Genomic DNA, 23,934 nt, shown 5'->3' on the forward strand with positions numbered 1-23,934 from the left:
AAATAAGACCCCTTTTGTGTCAGGGGTCTCATTTTTGCCATACCCAGACAAGTCCGTCCCATTCAGCCAAGTCATAAGCCTTTGAAACACCGCAGTGTGCATGTATTCAGCGTGGAGAGTCCCTGCTCCTTCAGAGTCAAGAGTCAGCTTGCCCAAAGATAGACTCTGTCCTAAACATGTTTCTCACCAGGGATGAATAGGGAAAGCGGCTTCATTGGCATAAAGAGGGAGTATAGGCTGTCCATACAGGTTTAAGGAAATAGGTTGGTGCTGGGGCAGTGATGTAACTGGGGATTGCTGGTGAGAGAGGGGGAGTGACTGCGTTGGGTTTCAAGAACTGCACAAAGATTATGGGAATAAAAGAAGTAAGAGAGCTCAGACGAAAGCAGGGCTGCCGGTAATAAGGAGCCAGCTATGAGATCTGTAGGGGAAGAAGAGACTGAAACTGGGATATGAAATCTGAGAAGTATACCTTTGGACTGGGTGGTTGTGGAGAATGGGAGTAAGTAAGATACTGAACCAATGATGGAGAAAGCAAAGAACTGGGATGTGGTAGAGAGAACAGGCCAGAATAAGTCAAGTTGGAAGAAATCTGCTTCTCACAGTGCCTATACCAAAACTGGAGCTTCCCCAAGTCTCATTGTACCCTTGTTGTAAGCACTGGGAAGTATGGGTGCCCCCACTCTATAGGGTTTGAGTCCCCTTGTGTCTGCCATTGCTGTTTGCTATTTTGCTTGTGGCATGCAGGGTCCCTGCAGCCCTGCTGATGTCCCAGTAGCATTGCTACCATCTGTATTCAGGTTGTTTAATTTTTAAAAAGTAAGTCAGCTTTCTATAGATAGTGAAAAAGCATGTTAAGATTTCTGTAATTTCCTGAAGTCTGTCCCAGCTCTTGTGGAAACACCCCCACCATGTTTCCTACTTGAAATGGGAAACCGGTAATTCCTATTTCTCCTATACCTCAGTTGGTATTCCCCTAGAGTTTACATTTTAGATATCGATGAATCATGGATCTTTGGGTTTTTTTTCTGATCCATGCCACTTTTTTCCTCAGAGGACCAAGATATATGTGTGTATTGCCTTCGCATTAATGCATATATGGTTTACAGATGTGGGGAGAAACTAACCCAGGGATGCTTCTCCCCTCCCCACCAACCACAACTATAAGTCTGTATAGATCTTGTTTGCTTGAAGAATGTGAGTTATCTCGGTAGGAATCATTCCCTAGAACATGTAGCTGTAGCATTATTTTCCCCTGAAACACCAGTCTGTCAATGATTCTGGGCTCTGGTGACAATATGTTGACTTGCTCCAGATCAGAAGGAAAAGGAGTATGTTTGTTTAACTCTGCAGCCAGGGCATCTGTCCTGATCATTCAAACATTTGGTTTTCCTCCCTAATATAAATAGAGAAATGTCTTAGTCTAAACAGAGACACTAAAATGGATGGTGCGGCCTGCCAGTGTTTTCCTGGCTTTCTTATTTCTGAGATCTTTCGTGACCTGCCTCTCTAGTAGATAATCCAGCACACAGTCCCAGAAGACTTGGGGCTCGGTGTCTGCCCACACTTGGGTTTGGAAATAAACCCTAAGTGTATTACTGTGTTGAGTGGATGATGGCAGTGAGGAAAGGGAGGGAACTTTTTCATGTGAAAAGCAGTCAGAAGGGGTGAAACCGCTTGTGGGGCCAGGCTGTTTCTCCTCTGCCTGGGAGCTGATTGCACGAGGTGCTAACTGCCTTCACCTCCCTACACTCCTGTCAGAGCTGAGGATGCCCAGCATCTCAGAGATGGCCCCTTAGTTAATCACCCTCAGAAAGAGAAGAGACCTCTAGATGCACGTATACAAGAAGTCAACGGGAGGAGTTTGCCCTCAGCTTAGCACTGACAGCATATTCTAAGTTGGAGTGCCACTCTTGAGGTATCCAAGCTGTTTACTCAAGAAGTACTGAAGATAAGTAAATGGTGAAATAAGGAGTGGAGCAGGGAGGATGAGACAGGAAGAACTTTGTTTTCTTAAGCTGTGTTTCAGTGCAATAAAGCAGTTTTGACACTTGTTGCATGAGTTTTCAATAACAATGAAATAAGCGTAAAGTTCCCATGGAATGTCTTACATCTGAGCTTGTTTTTACATGTGTTGCTTGTTTATGCAGTACCTGTGGAGAAACCTGAAATGAGTAATCAACATATGTATCCCAGATAGCTTCTCTAAGAAATCACCGATCTGTGCCATTATTACCCCAAAGTCCAATGATTAGCAGAGAAGAGTCTGTCCATATTTACTCCCTCATCTTTCCGTCATCTGCCATGATGGTCATTTTGCAAGGAAAGATCTCTGTGCGGAGAGTAACAAAGTCCTCCTTCAAGTCTATTTAAAACTCACCACTGCTGACAAGCCTATGAACCTCTGTGCTGTAGGTAGGCAGGAGCAGTATGGTGTTACTGATACCCCGTCCTCTCCTGGTCTCTCTCCAGCTGGGCCCTCTTATGGTGGATGAATAGAAAGTTCCTTTATCACAAGACTTTTTTCATGTATACCATGGCTTCTACAAACAGCCCTCCAAACTGAAAGAAGTCTTTACACACCATCTCCATTCAGAACATAGTTATGAAATATTAAAGTCCCACGAGGAAACCGTACCAGTGCAGAGGAAGAACTGAGAGCTTATTTCATATTTTCTTCCTTGCTTAAGAGTTCCTTAGCGGGAATATATGCCCACAAGGAGTTGGCTTGATCATGAGAACAAAGTAGTTGAACTGTTTCTGCTTTCTCGTTTTCATGGAGACAGCATAAAATCATTTTCTGGGAAAGCAGCTGTTTATTTTATCACCTCATGGAGAAGGTGGAATGCCCAGTTTTACTTTTTGGTTCCTTGCTTCAGTGTTATGAACAGGATGAACTCTGCTGCTCTTGACCCTTCCAAGTTCGCATGACAGCACTTCAGAAAGCATGGTCTACTAATACTGTGGTGAGATCATCAGGTTTCCTAGCAGTTCCTCAGTGTAATTAGTCCTGGAGAACCTGCTTGCCTCTTGCATGAGGCAATGCAAAACCCAGCAGTTTTGGTCTACATTTAACATAAAGGTTTGTTATTCTGCTAAAGTCCACTGATCTGTGATGCATACAAAGGCTGTTTGTATGTTACTGGGAGAACGCAATGTGGGAGACCAGGGAATCCAGAAAAATTGCTACCTTCTGTCTGTATTTAGTTTATGACCCCCCTGGAACAGAGTTTTCTTCTATCTCCACCCATTGAATGAAACGTGTGCTTGACTCTATCCCGCACTGATGGCACAGACTGTGTTAACAATTGTAATACCATGTTGAAGTCGTAATTTCTTAAGTTCCTTTTAATGCTAATATTCTCAGCATATTTATTTAACTGTATTCTGCAGGTAGATGGAAAAGTCAGCATGAATGGAGAGAATTTCAATGGCGTGGAAGAGAAGGATAAAGAGTGTACAACAGTAGTATTTACTCCTTCGCCGACCAGATCTCTGAAATTTGACGGAGTAGCCAGAGGGGACAGGCCCCCGGTAGAGTTGAAGAAGGACCCCACAAGTGTTGAGCTCAGTTTACAGAGGGCTGCCACTCAGAGTGTGCACAAAGAGCCAACAGTAAGACCAACACGAACAAACCAGCCTTACTTTCTCTGCCAATTTTCTGTCTCATAACATATTTAATTACTAACTAATGAAACCCGAGTGCTTATGTTTGCTTTAGTTCAAGAGGGTGTGCCCAGACCAGGGGGAAAAAAAAAAAGAAAATCTTTTGTAAATTAAAGGCTTCTTCCTTTGGGATGTGGGTAGAGAAATGGGAGGGAAAGGTTCAAAAATCTTTTTGCAGCCAGCATCTCTTTTTTTTTTTTTTTTTTTTTTTGGATGTCACGTAGCTGATAAGCATGCTTTAAATGTGCTGGGCCAGGGAGAAATTGACTCTGTGTCCCAGCTATTGTGCAGATTCATTCAGCGCTTCTCCTGATGTTAGCTGATTAGATCAGCAACATAATTGGACTGTGCAAGCCATTATAATTAGTCTCAGTTTTCAGTTTTCAAAGAAGAGGATGTGGATGTGCTGGCAGTTTTGAGCATTCAGCTTTCATTCCCCTCTCAGAAATATTAGAAAAGGGGATAAGCTATTGAAATGCTCGGAGGGCCCAATGTGCTTCTTAACTGCCTTATCAAGGAAACAAATTAATTTTACCTTTTCATCTTTCTCTCCCCCTCTTCCCCAGAGAGAAAAAGCAGGAATAAAAGTAGAGAAAAAAATGGTGAAAAAAAAAAGTAAGAAATAAGGACTGGGCTGCAAATAAAGCATGTAAAAGGGTTGCAAACAAGTGGCAGGAGGGGAATTCTGGCCCTTCTTTTCTGTGTAACAACAAAGAGAATCGGAGATGTGGTGAGAGTTGGAGTATGATAATTTTTGCTTTCATCTCAGATTTCTTCCAAACATTGGCCAGATGGCTAACGGGGACCAGGCAGGGATCTGTCCCGGGGAGTGATGGTTTGTTCATGCCGAAGGGCTCGTGTCTTATCTTACTCCCCTGCTTCATGCCAGTCTCTGGCCGTGGACATCCAAGCCATTGAGCCTGCAGCAAGCACCGGAGCTGGGATGTGCCGTGAGCACAGACTTGATCCTGTCAGAGGGAACTGGTGTTGAGTCAGGAGTGAATGATTTGTGGGAAAGCAGGCAGGGATGGCAGAGCAGAGGTTGCTCCTGTCAGAATTAATTGGTTGTAAAGGAAAAGCCAGGTAAGCATTGCGTCTGATATGGGAGAGCTGGCAATGGGAATGTTTGGAGGATAGAGAAGAGCCTCAGCTTGCTGTAGATAGAAGCACAATGGCGATCAGAAAAGGAGACAAATTAAAGTGCTAATGTCTCCTTTTTTAGGATTTCCAGACCAGTATAGCTGTAGAAAAGTCAAGAGGAAACTCATCAGAATTCAGAAGCCACGGTTAGCACTAGTATTTGTACTTGTTTGATGCCCTCTCATCTTTGCCTTTCTACAGCTTTGAGGATGATGTGGCTGGCTGACTGCACATTTTTCTATGTCCAGCGTCTGCTTCCAGTGTCTTAGCCTTCGTGGTGATATTGGCAAAGGAGGCAGAAGAGTTTGAATTCTCAGATTCCTTGTGACTCTGACATTTGTGGAATAACCTCCTGGTTTGTGAGCTTGAGCACACTTAATGATGAAGCCTTCGACAGAGAATGAGTATGCACCCAAATCGTGCTATTGACAGAGTTTCTCTGCTATAACGAAGAATTTTATGTCACTAGCTTCACGATTTCATCAATAATGTGACTTGGTAGTAAAAATAATTATAATTACTCCTGGCACTTCAGCTTCAAGCAAAGGTATATGTGTCAAGCACGTCCAGGGCAGAGCAAGGAGAGGAGACTGCTTTGAGGGGAAACGAGTGGAATGCACTGAGCATGATGGGGGGGAAGAGAAGGAGACCTGCCTGTGACTGGAAGGGAATTTGCCAGCCTAAGATAAGATTTACAGGCTCTGTTTCTTCTAGAGATTTGCTTCTCTTTACCTAGCCACTTTGCTTTAGTTTTCCGGGTCTCCACGCCTTAGAATAAGGCATAGGCAGTAATTTAGCTACCGGGCATACAGGAGTGCCCTGGTTCATGGATGGGAAGGGCTTAGATGCCGGGTGAGAGATGGGGCACGGTACTGCTGCTTGGCGCCTTCATCACGTGTGTCGGGGTGCAGGCCAGCAGTGCTGTAGGCAGCTCGGTATGGATGCAGTCGGTTTGGGGCCTTACCTGCAAGAACTGGGCAGTTACGCTGGACTCACTCCATTCAGCCTTCTCCCTGTACCTATTTTACTTCTGTTTCTGGACAACTGGCACAACGATATCAGCCTGCACCTGCAGAGTCTGAAATGCTAAACTCCCTTCTGAAGGTATAACCCCTCCTAGGAAGGCTGGGAATCCAAATTAGGAAAGAAAAGAGCCTCCTGGGCTTGTCCCATTCACAAAGCAAGGCCTGCGGGCAGGATGCTGAATAACTGTGTAGCTCTCACTGAGAGCCCTCCAGAGGGGAAGAAGGGATTTGCTGTTTGCCCCAGCAGGATGGGGCTGCCAAGCCACACATTCTTGTAAGTAAGAAAGCTTTCCAAAGCTGCTGCTGCATCGCCTCCCACAAGGAGAAACCAGGGCTATAGTTACGTCTGATGCTTAACCCTGCTGAATTTTCGGGAGAGGAGGAGAAAACGACGGAAAGAGGGATAGAAAAGCAGCTGAGGTGAAGAAGCAGAGCTGTCTGGAGTGGAAGAAACAATGGCATTTCTTTTGCCTTAAGAAAAGTTTTACAAATTGAGCATGTTTTCAAAGCCTTTTCTAAACTTCCTTTCACTGCCTTTATTTGTATACTTTCCTTTATTGATACAGTTCTTGCAAGCTATGTCCTTCCCAGGCTTTGAATTAACATTCACAGGCACTAGTTCCTCTGCCTGTTAAGAGGTGCTGTTTCTAGTGGGGTTTTTTCCCCTCTAGTCACTCTGAGATTTGTTTTGGTTTTGTATTTTATTCATTCATTTTCTGCCCCAAGTCTCTTCTGTGAAGTATATATTCCTTTTCATATATCCGTTACCTTTGGCCCTCCTGTCCTCCCCTTCTGATTCTCTTCCTGTTCTTTGCATGCCCCTTCCTCCTCCTCCTCCATCCTTCTTAGGGCTGCTGCCCTGCTGTTTCAGTTCAGTTGTCAAGTGGACTAGTCCTGTCTTCTCTCCGCCTGGCAGGCTTCCCTTTGAAGCTCTGTAGCCCTGCTCTAAATCTGTCCGGCTGGCCTCAGGCATTGTCTGCAATACGGGAAGATGCTGTGCAGCTGTACTTCCAACAACTCTTTTGGCCTGAAGTTTGAAAAACGGTTTAGTCAAGTTGCACCACTTACAACAACGCTAATATGGTTGAGGGTTTTGGGGAGCTAGAGAAGTGTAAGGATCATTTTGTATGGTCCTGTTTTACCGCAAACCAGGACATTGAGACCTCAGTGTTGGTTGTCTTCTTGACAGCGATGAACCGCATCTATATATGAATCAAATAATGACTGACAAACAGAGACTGATTGGGAAACGTGTAACTCCTGCCTGAATCTACTATGGAATGAGATGCAAAAATCTGCAACAGGTGGGAAGGGTGGTAAAGAAAAATACTTTCAAGAAACTGTACTTGTGTCTGTAGTGTATAGGTAAAGTACTTAGATTTTGAGGGGGTGAAGGATTTTACAAGAGACTTATCCTTACTCAAAGTAGCTTATCAAAATTTGCCTGTGATTTAAGGCTAAGAAGGATAATTTTGGTGGATAAGCAGGATGAAAATATTCCACTGGTGTTTGTGGAGCAAGGTGTTGCTAAGAGAAGCAGTAGGTAAAGCACTTCTCTCTTTACTGCAGCTGGAAAAACAGGGGCAAAGGCCCAAAGACTGACTGATCCATCAGTGGTTAAGCCAGCAATAACGTGAGAATCGTCTCCTCACCTTAGTCCTACCTGTCAGCCATTAGGTCGTGTTTTCTTTCCATTATACTGAACAGTTACATGCATTACGAATGCTGAGAAGTCGTGTCCTCTAGCTCTTTGAATCAGAAGTTGGCAAAGTAAATGTTTTGTTTTAAAACAACATTTGTACAGTTTTTAGTGTAGGGGGATTAGTTTGTCACTGAGTAACATCACTTTATTTTAACCAATCTTTGCATGAGCGTTTAGAAATTACTGGCTTGTTATAGCTCTAATTATAGCTTTGCTCTGATCAACCAAAAAAAAAATAAATATAGACAGCAACTTTAAAAAGATCGGGGTGGGGTGGTGATGGTGGGGAGAGATTTTGGCTTTCTTCTAATTTTTCGCTAGCTAGCTTAAACTTGTCCATTTCTACTCACTATATGCTTGGCACAAAATGAACTTTTTTTATATATCCAAGTAACACTCTCCTTCATCTTCAAAAATCCACTGATTGAACTGAGATTAAAGTATAAGCTTTCTTGTGGTTGGGGATTGTTGGCCAAGCTACAGGAGAGCAGGGCTGAAACCCCGATTTGTACATATCTGGTAGGACAAGTCTTTGTTCTTTGATTCCTTACAAGAAACACTTGTAGAGTAAGTATGTCTGTTCCAGATTGACAGCTTTGCCTTGAACCACACGTGGGAAGGTGTGTGGAGGGCTGGACTACCTGGAGGGAGAAAGGTTTAGGGTGAGACGTGAGAGCAGCAAAGCTTCCAAGCAGCTAGAATGGAACTCTACTCAGGATTTGGTTACGAATCTAGCGTCCGTCCTCCAAACACCCGTGCACTTTTCAGTGTCTATGACTGACAGGAGCTTATTTTACATCCCAATTGAGCAGTAATAACTCTAGAAAAATGCCTAGCAGGAATACTTAATGCTATTTCTTGCAACACGCTCAAGGCTTCTCTGTCAATTACTGATCCGCCCTGATCTGTGGTTGTAATATCTGGCCTGAGTATAGCGTTATATAGCTGCCAGGTGAGGCAGATGACTTAAAGTGTCAGAGCAGTGTTCTGGCTGTAGTACCATACTGGCATAGCATGCAAGGCACTTAGCTGTGGCAGCCCAAGGTGATGCCACCTTTACCACTCACAACAACAGAAAACGCTAGCTTTGATGAGGAAATCATTGTATGAAAAATTTCCAAATCAGTGATACGCGTACAATGTCAATCACAGAAGTCTGAAAGATGTGCCAGGCAATTTCTGCATGTGGCTGTTGATACTGCAACCAATTTCATTCCTGAGTGATTTTACAGAATTTAAACTGTAGTTCTAACCTGATTCTTCCCAATGTCTCTGCATTCTCGCTGGTTCCAGACAGCTTGTTTTGTCATGTTTTCATAGAAAATACAGTAATGATATTTCATGTTTTCTTGTGTACAAATAGTGTTAACTGACCTACTTTTTGATTTAAGTTATGATAAGGGTTAATAAAGTTCTACTGTAACTTCCTTTGGAGTTTGAATTCTTGTGGTAGTCGTGACGTTCGGTGTTTTAGGAGTTCCTAGTTACTGTATTTTAAGGATTTTATAAGGGTGTGAGATTCTTCCACAGCAATAGACAACATGGCTATTTCTGCCTTGTATGATCTTAATTAATGGAATACTTGGACTGATATCCTCGTTTATGAGATAAAAATCCTGTCTGCCACAAACTGGACTAATTTCTTTTCATGCCTAATAGTTGTTTGATAACGCTATATAGTCAGCTGCGCTTGTGTCTTTGTTAAATGGATACCTTGGTTGGCGGAACTGAGGTGTTGCTTTGTCCTCTAGTACTGATGTGCTCATAACTGAAATTCATTCACAACATTTAACTTTCCATCATGGACTAAGGCTTCTAAATCCTAAATGGGGAAGCTTACTTTAACTCCTGTGTAGCTAAATGCATGGGGTAATAAAACCACCAATGCAAGTAGACAGCATTCTTCAGTTTTCAGGAGTTAATGGGACAGAGTCTCCACACCAGCCTGGATCTGGGGGCAGAGATAACCACAGCCCCTACGCAGCAAAGTTTTTTCCTCCTTCCCTTGAAGGCTTCATTGCCTGTGGTGGTGGATGAGCAGGTGTTGTGTGACCTTCCCCCGTGGGCACCTGCAGCAGAGCCAGCATATGGAGTGGCTTTGTGGCCCTGCAGAGTGACGCCTCTGCCCACACGAATGCGTGTGGCTGCAGCGGAGCGGTGCCGAGAGGCCGCCTGGGTCCGGTCCTTCATCCCAAAGCCTGAGAGCTCCTCTGAAACGCCCCAGAAACATCGCTTGCCAAGTTGTTTGTTTTTTCAGTGTCCGTGTCAAAATGCCATCCTCTTAGGTACATTCAAATGTTTCTATGCCTTTTTCGTGTTCAGTGATAACATCATCATTTGATTACAAAATATTTATGAAATGTGAATGGTGGTAGTCTGTGATAGAAAAGACATTTTATCAGCTGTATCAGTACAAGAATTTTCTTAAGTGTGTCATACACCAGTGGATAAAATACTAGATAGTATTACATTACTTGGTATTATAAATAGAATTAGATATAGTGGGAATGAGAGAGTTCCCCGGTGAAGTTGACTTAATTTTTTTATAAATTACTTACTAATCAGTTTTATATTTTTAGCTTTTATGTCACTAGCATTTAATTGCTCAGCAGAGGGAGGAGGAAGAGTCAAGTCTCGTGAGCAGGAACAGAACTTCTACAGCATGCCATTGCAAAATTCAGTTTTCCTGCAGCAAGTAGTAGCTCGTTCTATTTTTTTATTCCTCTTTGAAAGAATTTCTATAAATAACATCTATGTCAATACCAACCTCCTGGATATAGGTTATGGGTATATTTAGTTATTGCACTTGTGCAGGATAGCTACATGACACAGCACTGTGTTTAGGTTCCTGAGGTACCTCTAAACCCAGAGGTGACAAAAGCGCATCATGTCTGCGCGTTCGCTGAGCTTTTAAAACCCTCTGAGAGGCCACTGTGGCTGTGCTCTTTCCCCAGCTCCAGCTGCCACCAGCACTTGACTTCTCTGGGTGTATGTAATGCTGTTTAACACTTTTTGTATCGGCCCTGGTTTATCACTGTTTATAGCTTTAAAGCTTCTGAGGTTGAAATTAAAGCTGAATTCCTTTTCTGTTTTTTTTATTATTATTATTATTATTTCAGTTTGGACAGTTGCTTTTTGAGAGTGGAGGGCGAATTCCATTGCTTTACCAAAAATAATAACAATATAAACATTAATAATTGAAATTTGCAACAATTTCTTTGGAAGGGCTTATGCTTTTGGAGCAGTGGGTAGAGTTGTTGGGCAGATGCCTCTTGCTTTTCCAGTTAAAATCTACCTTGTTTAGTAGTTCTTGATAATAGTCATTTTTTTAGGTTTAACAGAGGTTTGTAGGTAGACATTCTGTAGAATGACAGAATAACTCAGGTTGTAGGTCTTTAGCTAAGTCTTCTTCTCAAAGCAGAATAAGGCATGAGATCAGACCAGGTTGCCAAGGGCTTTGTCATTCAAGTCTTGAAAACCTCTGAGGATGGAGATGGCCCAACCTGTCTGGGCAGCCTGTTACGCTGGCCTGGTTGTCCTCATGGAGAAAAAATAAACACTGAGCAAGGTTGGGAAAGGTTCCCAGTAGCTTCTTCCCTGGCTGCTGTTGTGTCAGGAGCCAGAACTGAGGCCAGAGGAGAAATTTTCTTTAGTTGCAGTGTTCTTCTGCTGGGGCTTTCAGTGAGAAAGCTCTCACTGAAGCACAGGCTGACATCACGATGGGCTGGGGAAGGGAGAGGTGGATTATACGGGAGAAAAGAGTAATAGAGTGGCAAGGGGCAAATCTCTGGGGCACAAGACTTGGAGTCTTTGGAGCATTTCTCTGGGCCCTGTTTTTTAGCCTGTGCCTCATCTCTCTGCAACCGCCCCTCCCTGGAGCGTGTGACACATGAAGAGGGAGCTCCGTATCTTGTTTGCTCTTGGTATAGACACGCTCACAGGTGGACATGGTGGAGAGGAAGTCCTCAAACTTTCCATGCTGCATTTTTGGAGTGTGTATTCCACCCTCTGCCACATCCAGTTTGAGAACTGCTTTTAGGCAGGAGGCGGATGTGTCCCCATGCTTTGCCTGGGGCAGAGGGTGAGGGTGGGCGGAGGTGAGGGTGCGGTGGACAGTGCCAGGCAGTGGGGAGGATGGCGGGCAGCCAGCCCTGGCAGGCGCCGGAGGAGACGCACTGCCACTTGGAGAGACTCATGGCTGTGATCTGGCGCCTGTCCTGCTGCGAGGTGGCGGCAGAGCCCTTGGCAGACGCGGGCTCCTTCTCTTGTTCCCGGCACTGCTCGCTGCCCACTGGGCTTTCCCAGGTCACTGCTTCTGGCCATAGCCCCACACCAGTCCTCACCAATTTTTTGTAGGGAGTCTTCTCAGACACGTTTTGTGCCCCTCTCTGGAGCATGCCTCCCTTCAGAGAGGAGGAGAGGCTGGGATTCCTGATAGCAAAACTCTCTGGAGCCGAAGTGTGTCCACAGGCGTTGGTGTCCTGTTGGCACTGCCAGTAGACGTCCCTGATGACAGAGCTGTGAGAGCCCAGGTCTATTTTCCATGGGGCACGGATGGATGAGGGGCTGTAGGCTCATGTGGGTCTGCAGGGATAGGAAACAGGATCCGTGCAGAACGTGGAGGTCCAAATCCAGCCCCCAGGAAAGAGGAAATTTCATCAGATTTCCTCCCTTGCAGCTGTTAATAAGATGGAGGGGTGGGAGGAGGACAGGAAAGCGAGTCCACAGTAGACTACTTTTGAAATATGTTACTTTTTATTCCTAAAAGTAGCCTGATTTTTTGTTTTCCTCTGTTGAATGTGCTGTTTTCTAAATCTTTTATGCATTAGAAGCACTGTGCAGTTGGTTTGCTGCAGATTTTTCTTGATTTGCCTACTGGGAAAGCGGGCGTATGGTGGAAGCTGCTAAATAGATCAGCTGAAGTGCTAGCCTTGTTTTGACAGTGTGGTTTTAGCTCTGCAGCAGCCTTGTCCTGGGTCAGGAAGCTGACTTTTCAAAGGCATTTGGATTATTGGCTCGATATGGTCTCACCATATTTTTTCAGTCCTCTCATAATAGTGTTTCAAGTATTTCATTACCTTTAATACTGACTCTGGCTTTTCCCTTCAGATAACAGATTGTTTAGACAACCGTGAAATAAAGGAAGTATTTAATTACTTTGCCACTTTTCAAACCCTAGTATGTGCTATGTATTCACTAATGCATACGTTTTTGTGTTATTCTGGAAGAGGAAACTAGGGGTGAAATGTATGCTTATCTCCAGCTAACACAATCCAAGATATCCTACAATTTCAAAAGCTCGTAGGAGCTATTCCAAACCAACCACATTAATGGCTGCTGATGAACGGGCTGAAAAGGAGATTAAAGCCCAGTGATTCAACACCCGAGCGGCGCATACTGCTCCGAAACGTGCTCCCCAGCTCCCTGCTGAGCTCTAAACCAGCCCGGTTCAAACGCATCGCAAAGCAGCGGCAAGTACTGCCTTGAGGAATTAATACATACTTTTATTTCCACGCTGTGCTCACTGTGTTTCTACTGTATTCTTCTCTGCAGGCCTCCCCGGTGGAAGCAGATAGAGCCGCCTGCCAGCAGGTCGAGGCCAGCCCTGGAAGCGTGGGACCTGCCAGCCTGGCGTCCCCGTCCCCAGGTGGGTTGTCACTGCTCACCCCTGCCCTTGCCCACCCCAGGCTGGGGTTTAGGCCCACCATGCAGCGGGACTCCCGTAAGCGCATCTGCAGCGGCACCAAGAGGGTTTATTAGAAAATGCGGAAGATGCCAGAAGTCTCTACATAAGAGAGAAAATTTTTACAGTAAGAACCATCATTCGCTGCCACAGCCTCTGCAGGGACGTGGTAGAGTCCCCGTGACTGGAGGTTTGCAAGGTGTGACTGAACAGGGTGCTAGACAATCTCATCCAGGCTCCCTTTCCCACGAAAGGTGTGACGGGATGATCTTTTGAGGTCCCTTCCAACCTGGGCTGGTCTGTGATTCTGTGGTGGCAATGACCCACCTGACTCCACGTTGCTTGGGATGCCAAGTTGTCTGCTTTGCCGTTTGTGTGCGTGAGAAGCTGGTGCCACAGCAAGCTGTAACCAGAAAGCAATAAGGGCAGAAACTATCTTTCAGTAATAGCTTCTGTTTAACACTTTTTTTCCCCCAAGACATTAAGAAATGGGGAAGGAGAACAAGAAGAGGCACTTCAGTCCTTGTAGGGGTTTTAAATGGACAGTATTCTGCGTGCTCCTGATTTTCGGCTTTAAAGCCTTTATGCATGATTCCTCGTCTGGGGAAAGGAGTTTACTGGTCAAATTTCAAGCTACTTTCCACAAAATGGTGTTTCTGAAACGTTACCTTTGAGTAGGCGTTTTATCTACTGCCTGGTATCACACTAAGTTCATGGTCTTTTTTTGGTGTTCATTTTTTAAAGTGGGTCTATCAAAGTTCAGCTTGGTGTGGGCAAGTAAAAAGTACTGTTTGAAGTAGGTATATAAATGAGGTATCTCTGGCTATAATTGGCACATAAGCATAATGCTCCTATTTGTTGAGGGTAAATGTGACTTAAACAATTGAGCTTTGCCCTCAAACATCAATGGGGTACCATTCCTCTGAGATTAGAAGCATATCCAGTCTTTTCTTGATGTGCTGCAAGACTCTGAAGCACATGGGCTGTTAGTAAGAGCTCATCAGCTGACTTAATCACTTTGGCTCATAGATGCCAAAGCACAGAGATTAACAAGCTTGAATTGCACCTGGCAGATAATGTAGAAGCTGCAATCTTGTGGTGAACCAAGTTCTCCTCTCAAGAGTCAGCAGTGATGAGCTGGTGATATTTGTCTACAAATCACAAAGCTGCCTTGTGTCAGGCTCCTCACCTGTGAGAAATGCTAAATGTTATGTATTGATAGCAAAGCTTAATATTGTCTGCCAAGGAAAACTGAGATAACATTACAAAAGCTGAAATGGGAAAGGAACGTGGCTTTTCATTATGTCTGCTTTGGAGGGTTAGATGCGGTCCAAAGGGTGTGACTTTCTTGTAGAATAAGCAGCCTCCTCTGCCGTTCAGTACAAGCCAGATACTTCCATGCTATGACCACTGTGCCACTAAAGGTGTGGGAACTGCTCCAAAGTGGTGTGCGAGTGCCAGGCAGCAGGAGCAGCTCTTGTCTCTGCTTCTGTGCAGGTTCTTAGTGGAGCCTTTGGGTGCATCTCTACAGGATCTGAAGCTGAGACTCTGCTTTAGGTAGTTAGAGAGATGTCTGGGTGCTTGTGCACTGCCTGGGATGCTGGAAACTGCTCTGCTGCCAGTGGTGGTACCAGCTGACAGCATAAACCAGCATAAACTTGTTGGATTTTTGGAAGAGCTGAATGCTAACTAGGTTATTCCAGTCCAAACCTTCCTCTTAGCACAGTTTCTTTGCTTTCTGATGCTCGACTGACATGGTTTAGTGGAAGCAGCCAAGCTGGAATACCCGCCAGTGATGTGACAGTGAGACCACGTTAATTGTGGTATAGTTGCTTCTCTGGGTGGCATCTTAAGATAGGATTCATCACGCAACTTCAGGAATCACCAGTAAAGAGATTTATAACTCAATAAGCATGTTGTGACGTGTAGGCATGTTACAGCTCATCTCAGCCAAAGAATAATACCAGAAATAGTTTGAGTGACTCTTGCCCAAGAAGTGCCTCTCTGTCTTCGTTGACTGTGAAGGGTGTCCCATGGTGCCCAGGTCAAGTGTAAGCATCTACGCTTCATCAGGTGAATTTCACCCTTAAAGCCTTGTCTTCTCCGAGAGATTAATTTTGCCTGTTTTGAAGAACAAAGATTTTTTTTTTTAAGAAACATCCAGTTTATGGGCTTACAATATATCCAGTAAGAAATTGGATTGTAAGAACTAGGTCTACGCTTTTATTTGAAAAAATGTCCTAACCTTGCAACATTATTTCTTGTGTCTGGATTAGGTTCAGATCAAAAGCAATTCAAGTCAACCGCAGCTTGTGCCAGCCCTGTTGTGAAGAGATTAGAATTTCTTCCCAGTCCTGTCCCTTCAGAGGAAGCTTCTTCAAACGAGAAAGATGTGAAGAAACCTGAAACAGAGCAGCAGAAGGAAGCAGAGCTCTCTGCTACACCGGAGGTACATACAGGCAAGAAAGAGAGTGAATGAAAAACGAGACAAAAAAAAGAAGAAAGATCTCACAAGAAAATGTTTATTGTGCAAATTGGTATTTTTCTCTATATAATGTCACATCAGGGGTTCATTCAAAACAGCGTGGTAGGGAATGACCCTGGGGGATGGTTTCTGAGCCAAACCCTGTGGTCATCAGAGAGTTTCCCCTCCAAAGGAGCTCCCCAGTGTCTTCTTGCAGCATTTGAACCTGTAAATTGGCTGGAGCAGAAATGAGAACTTAACCTGCAAACCCCAGTCCCACCACGTGTTGGGAGGGCAGAGTATCCAGAAGGTGTAGGCAGCAGAGCTTACCCTCGTAGTCCTCTTGAAGTGCTGAACAAGGGCAGGTGGTGGCAGAGGTAAGAAATGGCCGTGACCATACTGCTCTGTCAGGTAAGTCAGATGTTGGTCCTGGGTTAGGATTGGCTTTGGTGTGCAGGGCAGTGGGAATGTCAACAACAAACAGCTACCGGTTATTTCCAGGACTTGAGCATTGCAGCTCCGTGTTGTAAGAGGCGGAGGCTTTGTCTTTGATAATGTTGATTCAGAAAATAAGTAGAAAGGGTTTAAGTTAACCTTTGATTGAACCTGCTGATTTTTGAATGCTGTTTTCTGCTCCCAAATGTCTGAACAGGTGGTGAAACCAAAAGCCCTGGAACAAGAGGGAAGCGTAGTATTGCCATTTTTAAAGAAGCTACCTGAGACCAGCCAAGTTACTCTGCAGAATTCTGGTCTACAAGGTGAGCAAACAGCATTTGGAGAATTCATCCGGACAGTAACTGGATATGTGTGTGCAGCATTCAGGGAGAATTGCCTAATCAATGACCTGGAAGGTTTTGGAGATAAAATGGTTACTTTCTAGTTGCAACTGACTGATGTTGGTAGTGTGACTTTTGTGACACAAAGGACTTTTCTGGCTGTTCCCCTTAAACACAACAGCAGAATTGTGACACGAATTGGGGGGCAGGGAGAGCCCTATCTTGCACATACCTAACCAAGCAATAAAAGCTGTACTATGACAATGAGTATTATATTTTATTAGTACTGCTGCTCACAGATGAAAATGGCTTAGCAATTGGTTTTATCTCACAATAAAAACTTCTGGAGATAAATTCTGCACTCACCTGCTCATGCAGAGCTCCTTTTCACAGATGAACAATACGCATATCTGGCCACATCCCTGAATTTGACCTGTACCTATCATGAGTTCTTGCCAAGCAGAACTCTTTTTTTTTTTTTTTTTTCTTTTGGCCTTCATGACAAAGTTTTGCTAGAGATTGTTTAGTAGCTTTTAGTAGTTTATATTGATTTTACACATGCATATATGTAGATATCATGAAAGAGAGAGACTTTTCTTCCCTCTGAGAATTTATTATGTTGCTAGTTATGTATAGGTAGTGTACTGATTATCCTAGTGTTTTCAAGATTGAAACTACTGAAGGTGCACCACTGTGGAAAACAGGATTATCTGAAAAGGAATAGAAATCTCACTTAAGTGGGGACGTGCTTTCCAAACAGACATTTAGATCATCGTTTTGTGTTAGGCATGAATCAATCCAAACATCAAGTAACAAATTGTAGGTCTCGCTCCTATTTTCCGAGAGACGCTGTAAGACTTGGCTGCTCTCTAGTGTTCACAGCACGTAAAGCGCTGAAAGGATCATATAATCCTTTAAAACGCGGATCTGCAATAGGAACCAACGCGAGCACCATGCAAAGACTTGAAGGGGTGGCTGCCCTTGACGCGCATGAGTTTGCTAGGGCTCTCATGTAAGGTTAGACACCACGTTACAACAGTGGCATTGATATATGGGCAGTGCATGTGATCTGCAGCTCTGTTGTAAACTAGCTGCAATGGGCCAAAGTAGTCAAAACCCCTTTCTTGGCTGAGGCGGCTCGGGTCTGAGAGTCCGTCATCGCCTTTTGACTGCGCTTGTGTTTCTTGTTTTGTCTCCGTGCCGTCGCCTGCAGAGCCGCCCCGCGGGGCCGCGGTTCCGCTTAGGGTTCGCAACAACTGGCGGCGCTCACAGTTTTTCTCACAGTCAGGTAAACGCGGCGCTAAGACCAGCTTCAGCCCTTCTGCTGCCTCCAGTCGTAGGTGTCTTAGGACGTGGGGCTGGGGTGAAAGCTGATGATCACGGGGACTTGTTCTACCTCTTGCTTTCGTAGAAAGTGTAATTCCTGCTGCACAGTTGACAAAGAGCTGTTGGGTTGCACATTGTGATGCTCTGGTTTCAGGCACCCAAATGAAATCACTTGCCTATAAATACCTTTTCCTTAATTTCTTTAAATCAGCCTCATTTTCAAAGATGTTTGGATAGAAAATGACAATGGCTCTCTTCGTAACTGTGGCTCTTGAATAGTGTAGTCCCATCCTTTTAGCTTTGCTGTGCTTTTTCCTTCCTTGCATTGAATGGCGAAGGGAAAAGTAGATCAAAGTAGGTAACACTCAGTCTGTACACTGCTAACGTCTGTGGCCAGAAGTAGATGGCATTAGCTAGTGGTAGAGTAGAACCTGATGTTAGTTAATATTGTGCTCCTCTATACCCAGATAAAAAGTAGTTTTGTTGGTGATGGGTTTAATCTGTTTTTCTGGTTTATTTGCTTGCAATTCATCCTTGGATGTGGTTGTGGGAGCAAGTAGGAAACTAACATGAAGCTTTTTTATACAGATACATTGCAGCCTAAGCACGTTTTGCTGTGTTAAATTTAATTTTTCCTTTTTTTTTTTTTTTTTAATAGCTGATTCTGATAGTGGTGACAAATCAAATGTGAGTACCTTTTTTGCATCATTGTTTGGTTTAGAGATATGTGTTTAGCAAAAGTAATTTTTTTAAGCAAAATGTCTTGTAACATCCCCAAATTGGAATATTTTTCTCATGGAAATAAGAAAGGAAAAATAGAACCCAAATCAAGACTTGGTCTGAATCTGAAATTTGTGTGTTCTTCCCTTGTCTGAAAGGAATGCTATCTATACCGTACTGGTTTGCTGGCACCGCTAAAGCTTCATAATCTCAAAATAATATGCAACTCCAAGTTACCCATTCTACTTTAAATGCATAGAAATTAGAGACCACAATTGTAATGTCTCCCCAATGAAAAAAAAAAAGTACATCAAAACCCACCACCGCAGAAGCTACGCTAAAGTACACAATGTTTCATATTCTGTTTGTTACATAAAAATAGACATAAACTCTTCCTATCGGATTCTAACGTGACTCTCAGTCACATTAGAATCTTCCATTAGTGGAAAGAAATAGGACATCAAGTGTCTAAAATTACCCTTGATTATAAGGATTTTAAACATCTAAATGTATCATGTAATGGGATCCCTACTGAAGCCTGAGATCTTATTTCGTTATGGATAAAAGTTTAAAACAAGGCTACAGGCTGTTGTGCTCACAGCCATATGAAATGAGAGAATATATTTTACAATCACAAATTGCTTTGCATGTAGCGCAGAAGATTATAGAAAAGAAAAATACAGATTTTCTTTAAATGTGAGTACCTGCAGGTATCTCTGTTTGGTGCTGCTTGGAGCTTTCTTTCAGATCTTTTTCCTTTTTTCCCCCTCCAATTGAAGTTTCCCAAGCTTTTCTTTGCAAACCAAATGATTATTTTATCATCTGGATACCTGTGGGCAATGCCAAGTGACAATGAAGCTAAGAATATTATCTGCTAACTGAGAGAGCCATTATCTAGTTCTCAATTTCCCATTTTAACGTCGTTGCCGGGGTGGGCCAGATGAAGTGCAGCTTTCTCTGGTAGCCTTGTGAAGTGTAGTGTCAAAGTCTAATAACTTGGTTTGCCTTCACGCAAGCGTTTCAATTTCTGGTCCTGGGATCCAGAAGAAGAGCGAAAGCGCCAGGAAAGGTGGCAGCATGAGCAAGAACGCTTGCTTCAGGTAAGGAAGAAACTATATGTCTTCCACCATGTGGTTCAGCTGTTGAATTGTCCCTTTGGACAAAAGCTGGGCATTTCATGTGATGTTTTCCACATCCTCTATGAATGCTTGAGCAAATTCTGTTGCAAATGAGTGATAAAATGAGCGTACACATAAGTTCTCTGTGGTTTGGGCACTCTTACGTCTCCCCCACTCAATGGAAAGACCAAAAAGGACTTAGTTCTGCATCCCAGTGAGGAGTTAAACACAAATGTTGATCCTCAACTATATTTAAAGTGTGTTAGGCATAGACTGTGAGACTCTTAATTACGTGGAGGGTCTTTCTTGATACTGACAATTTGCTGACCCTGATGCCTATGCAATTCTTCTTTAAAGAACAACCTGCTTTGTTCACAGGTTCTTCTTGGAAAACATCAAGCTGAATTTGGACACGAAGGGTTTGGGTTTTTTTGTGAGGGGGTAAACCCCCTCAAAATAACCACAGGTTTTGCCTAGTGGTAGAGTAATCTGTGAAAGGTCTGATTTTGTGTCCTAGCGGGGAGAAGTGCAGCGGCCCTGAGAATTTGAATTTCCCTGTCAGTCAGTAACGTCTTTTGAAACTGTGATTAGGTTTGGTCACAAAAAAATCGTACCTTTCCTCCATCTAACTGAAGAGCAAACAACCATCAAAGGATGGAGAATAATAAAATGCAGTCTTTTCATCTTTTAAGAATGACTTGTGTGTCTCTCTACTGCTTTCTTGAGATTATTTCTTTTTAGCTAATATCGTTGTTTCCTCTTAAAATGGTGTAAAATTTTCCTCATAAGTTTTCTGGCATATGTGTGTGTTCTCTCAATAGTAAATGCATCTCTTCTGGATTAGGCAGATGTGGTTTCTAATTTGAACAGAATTTGGAACTGGAGTAAAAGGGATAGGGAAGTCACCCCAGTCTACCCCGTATTCAAACCAGTTATGTCAAACAATTTTAAAGATCTCTTTGAGATAATTTTTCATGCAAAACTGTGTGAAAACAATTCTTAAGAAATAGTTCCATCAGGGAGGAAAATAAACTACTTAGTTAATTATAAGCTTATCCTCTTCAAACCTTAACACACTATTATCTTTTAAGCTTGCACAGGTATTCATCATTCATTAAATTGTACTGGCATCTCTCTTAAATTAGTACCAGTATCTGCAAAACCTTCTTGTTTATATGCTACTTCACGGAAGTTATTAATGTAAAATCCATGCCCAAACGTTTTGGGGTGAGTGATAGCTTTTTGGAACTCTTAATACTACGTAATAAACAAGGAATTATTGAAATTGTTGAGCATAAATTTCATTTCTGACCAAAGATTTAAAAACTTCTAACAAACTAAACTTCTTCTAGTATGTTAAAAGTTCCTCGTGGTTTGAAGGTGTTAAATCTAAGTTCTGGAAACAAGTGAGGAGAGGAGGAAAAGCAGCTTTTTTTGACACCCGTGGATGCTCAAATTTTTATCTTCCTATTTCCTATGATTAAACCACTTTTTGCAGGTTCATTTTCACTGTGGAGATACCGCAGAGTTTACTCCTAATGCAGAATGTTCTGAATTTACCTGTATTTTTATCCTTTTACAGGAGAAGTATCAGAAGGAGCAGGACAAACTGAAAGAGGAATGGGAAAAGGCCCAGAGAGAAGTTGAAGAGGAGGAGCGTAGATACTACGAGGAGGTATAGGGCTCAAAGGAGGAGGTTGTTTATTGACTTTTTTTTGTATTTAAATGCGCCCACTTACGTACCTAAAAAAATCCCATACCTAGATTAATTAAGGAAATGCCTTCTCAAGGCTGAATTCTCAGGAGGATTATTTCTCTTAAATGCTACCATTGGCACTGAGGAAAACTATTTAAATATTTAGACAGGTATCGTCAGAAGCTCCGCAGAGGTGGAGGTGTCTGATTGCTGTGCAAGTCAGGGTGAGTCAGTATGGTTGTGTCTGAGCACGCTCAGACTTCCCTCTGGAGGCAGAACCTTGTGTATTTTGGCATATACTTGGTGCCTGAACTTGGTGGACCTCCAGATGAAATTGTTGTCTGCCTTGGGCTTGAGCATGTAGATACTTTGTAAACTGGCCTTGTTTTTAAGGAAATGTTCAAAGCTTGCGGTTGTAGAATATAAACAATATAAAAGATAGTGGTTTTCTTCTGTCGTATGTGGGTCATTATTGCAGGAAATTGGAAAATATTCATGTCTTCAGTTTAGTTAGTTGTACGTTATGCAAACTGGTGTCTTATTATCTGTGCTTGATGGCCATACTTGTGATCTGTAAGTTTCTCATGTACCATTTTTTAATATAAAATTTAATAGACTGGTGTTGTGAGAAACAGTACTGTCATCCCAACTGGAATGTTCTTTCCAGTTTTGGACATCCTGTCTCAAAGGTGATAATGGTGAAAGGAAAGGGAGTACAAAACCTTGAAGCAGATTAAAAATTGAGGTGTTACCATTATTCTTGGTACCACAGGTCCTTACCTTGCCATCTAAATGTGACATGTACCCAAACTTTATGTTTCTGCTCTTTAAGCTCATAGCTGACGTTCTGTATTGTTAACCCCCGCTCTCTCCTGATTCTCTTTTTTTAGGAACGTAAGATAATTGAGGATACTGTAGTTCCATTCATTGTTTCTTCAAACTCTGCTGAGCTCCTCTCCTCTTCTTCCTCTACCACTGAAGGAAACAAGACAGTGGTGAGTTTCTCGTGGAGTAGTGAGGCAATAAAGACTGAACCATCTTCAGTGCAAAGTGGCATTCTTCACTAAAGGGTAACAAAGCCTGGGAACAGAGTATTCCCTGGATCCCTTCCATAACTGGTGATACCTCAGAGTGCTATAGCTTGTGTATTTTTACAACTGAAGAGCCATAGCAAGCCATAGCAAGCAGACTGCTACCATCCCATTTTGGACTAGAGCAGAGGGTGATACTGTCTCTCTTTGCAGCTGCTTCTCTTTAACTGGTGCTGTGAAAAAACAGTCACCTGTTTCTGTTTGGTTTCACTACCTTCTCAAAGCCAACAAAATCTGAAGTGATTTCCCTGCATCCAAAATCTTGAGTGTAAGACTGCTTTAAGCATATCTGAGATGAGACTGAATCCTGCCTCCCCACTTTTTCTCCTTTTCTCTCCCACCATCCATCCTAGAAAGCAGCAAAACAAATGGAAGAGTGTTCACTCTCTGATTTTTCTAATTTTTTTTTTATTTATGTGCCACAAAATGGTTAACTCGATGCATCTAGCATCTATTTAAATAAGTGTTCACCAGAGATCAGAGAATGACACCCCAGGTGAGATCAGCAGAATAAATGTAGGATTCTCAGACGTAATATTCTCCTGCTTAAGGCACTCACACCCAAGAAGTCATCTGCCTTTTTCTAGTCAATTCCAGCATTAGGAGTACTGTATCATCTGGTTCTCCTCTCACCCTTCCTGCCCCCTCTTATCGCGCATGTGCAGGGGCATCGGCCATGGCCGCTTTTCCACACACTGAGTAGCAGTGTGGAAAAAAAAAACTTCCTGGGTGGAGTTGCTTCTGCCACGTTCAGAGCAGTGCCAGCACCCAGAAGTGAAGGATCTCATGCCATGACTTGCTCAAGCTCCACCAGTCAGGTATAACCCACTCCAGTACCATTTTGGAAGTAGTAGTACTGGTGTTGCTATTTGAGAATGCCCAGAGCATGTGAATAATGCCCCTAGACAGAGACAAGTTGAGGTCCCTCACAAAGTCCTCCCAAGCCCAATGGGAGACTGTCTAGACTCTCGGAGTCATTCAAGGATTTCCGCCAAAAATATGTGGTGGGAAGTTTTGTTTTGTCATCCTGGACACCATCTCATAATTGGTCAGTTCCTCACTTCTTTGTTTTGTGCTCAATTTAATACAATTAGTTAATTGTTTTAGCTGAAGTCTTTGTTAAATCCAAAGTTAGCCTTACAAAGGTCAAATGATTCCACTGTATAGTATGAGATGCAATGACAATGAGGTGTGTGATATATCTGTGGGCAGCCTGTGCTCTTCTCATGCGTGTGCTGATGCGGAGTTCCAGAGAAGCTCCTTGTTCCTTCCCCTGCTGTCTTCTAGAACACAACTGATTCAAACAGCTCTCCAGAGGACGACAAACAAAAAGAAGGTACAAGGCAGAAGAAGCTGCTCTGGGAGCAGGACAGTATGCCGTCTCTGAAAAGCAAGGAAAATGAACTCTGGCAAGAAAAGAGGAGGTATGGATCAAGCCTGAGTATCTCTTAGCCCTGTGGAGCTTTGTGTTCTGTAGACTTCTGGGATGTCACATCTGCCCATGATTGATGCTGGAGCATCAGCATC

At 43.2% G+C, this 23,934-nt stretch overlaps 1 protein-coding gene across 1 annotated transcript in view; it reads left to right on the plus strand.

Annotated features, from left to right (window-relative positions):
• The window catches only part of LIMCH1 (LIM and calponin homology domains 1), a 117,492-nt gene that overhangs the window by 82,034 nt on the left and 11,524 nt on the right, over nucleotides 1–23,934 (plus strand). Inside the window, exons 12-21 of the mRNA XM_009885006.1 lie at nucleotides 3,394–3,615; nucleotides 13,087–13,180; nucleotides 15,493–15,665; nucleotides 16,333–16,438; nucleotides 17,670–17,744; nucleotides 18,441–18,469; nucleotides 19,519–19,602; nucleotides 21,203–21,295; nucleotides 22,207–22,311; nucleotides 23,695–23,831. Of these exons, the coding sequence (XP_009883308.1) occupies nucleotides 3,394–3,615; nucleotides 13,087–13,180; nucleotides 15,493–15,665; nucleotides 16,333–16,438; nucleotides 17,670–17,744; nucleotides 18,441–18,469; nucleotides 19,519–19,602; nucleotides 21,203–21,295; nucleotides 22,207–22,311; nucleotides 23,695–23,831 (1,118 nt within the window). The remainder of the gene's footprint in view (nucleotides 1–3,393; nucleotides 3,616–13,086; nucleotides 13,181–15,492; nucleotides 15,666–16,332; nucleotides 16,439–17,669; nucleotides 17,745–18,440; nucleotides 18,470–19,518; nucleotides 19,603–21,202; nucleotides 21,296–22,206; nucleotides 22,312–23,694; nucleotides 23,832–23,934) is intronic.

This window comes from Charadrius vociferus, unplaced genomic scaffold, assembly GCF_000708025.1.
Source record: "Charadrius vociferus isolate BGI_N301 unplaced genomic scaffold, ASM70802v2 scaffold134, whole genome shotgun sequence".
In the NCBI taxonomy this organism is placed as follows: Eukaryota; Metazoa; Chordata; class Aves; order Charadriiformes; family Charadriidae; genus Charadrius; species Charadrius vociferus.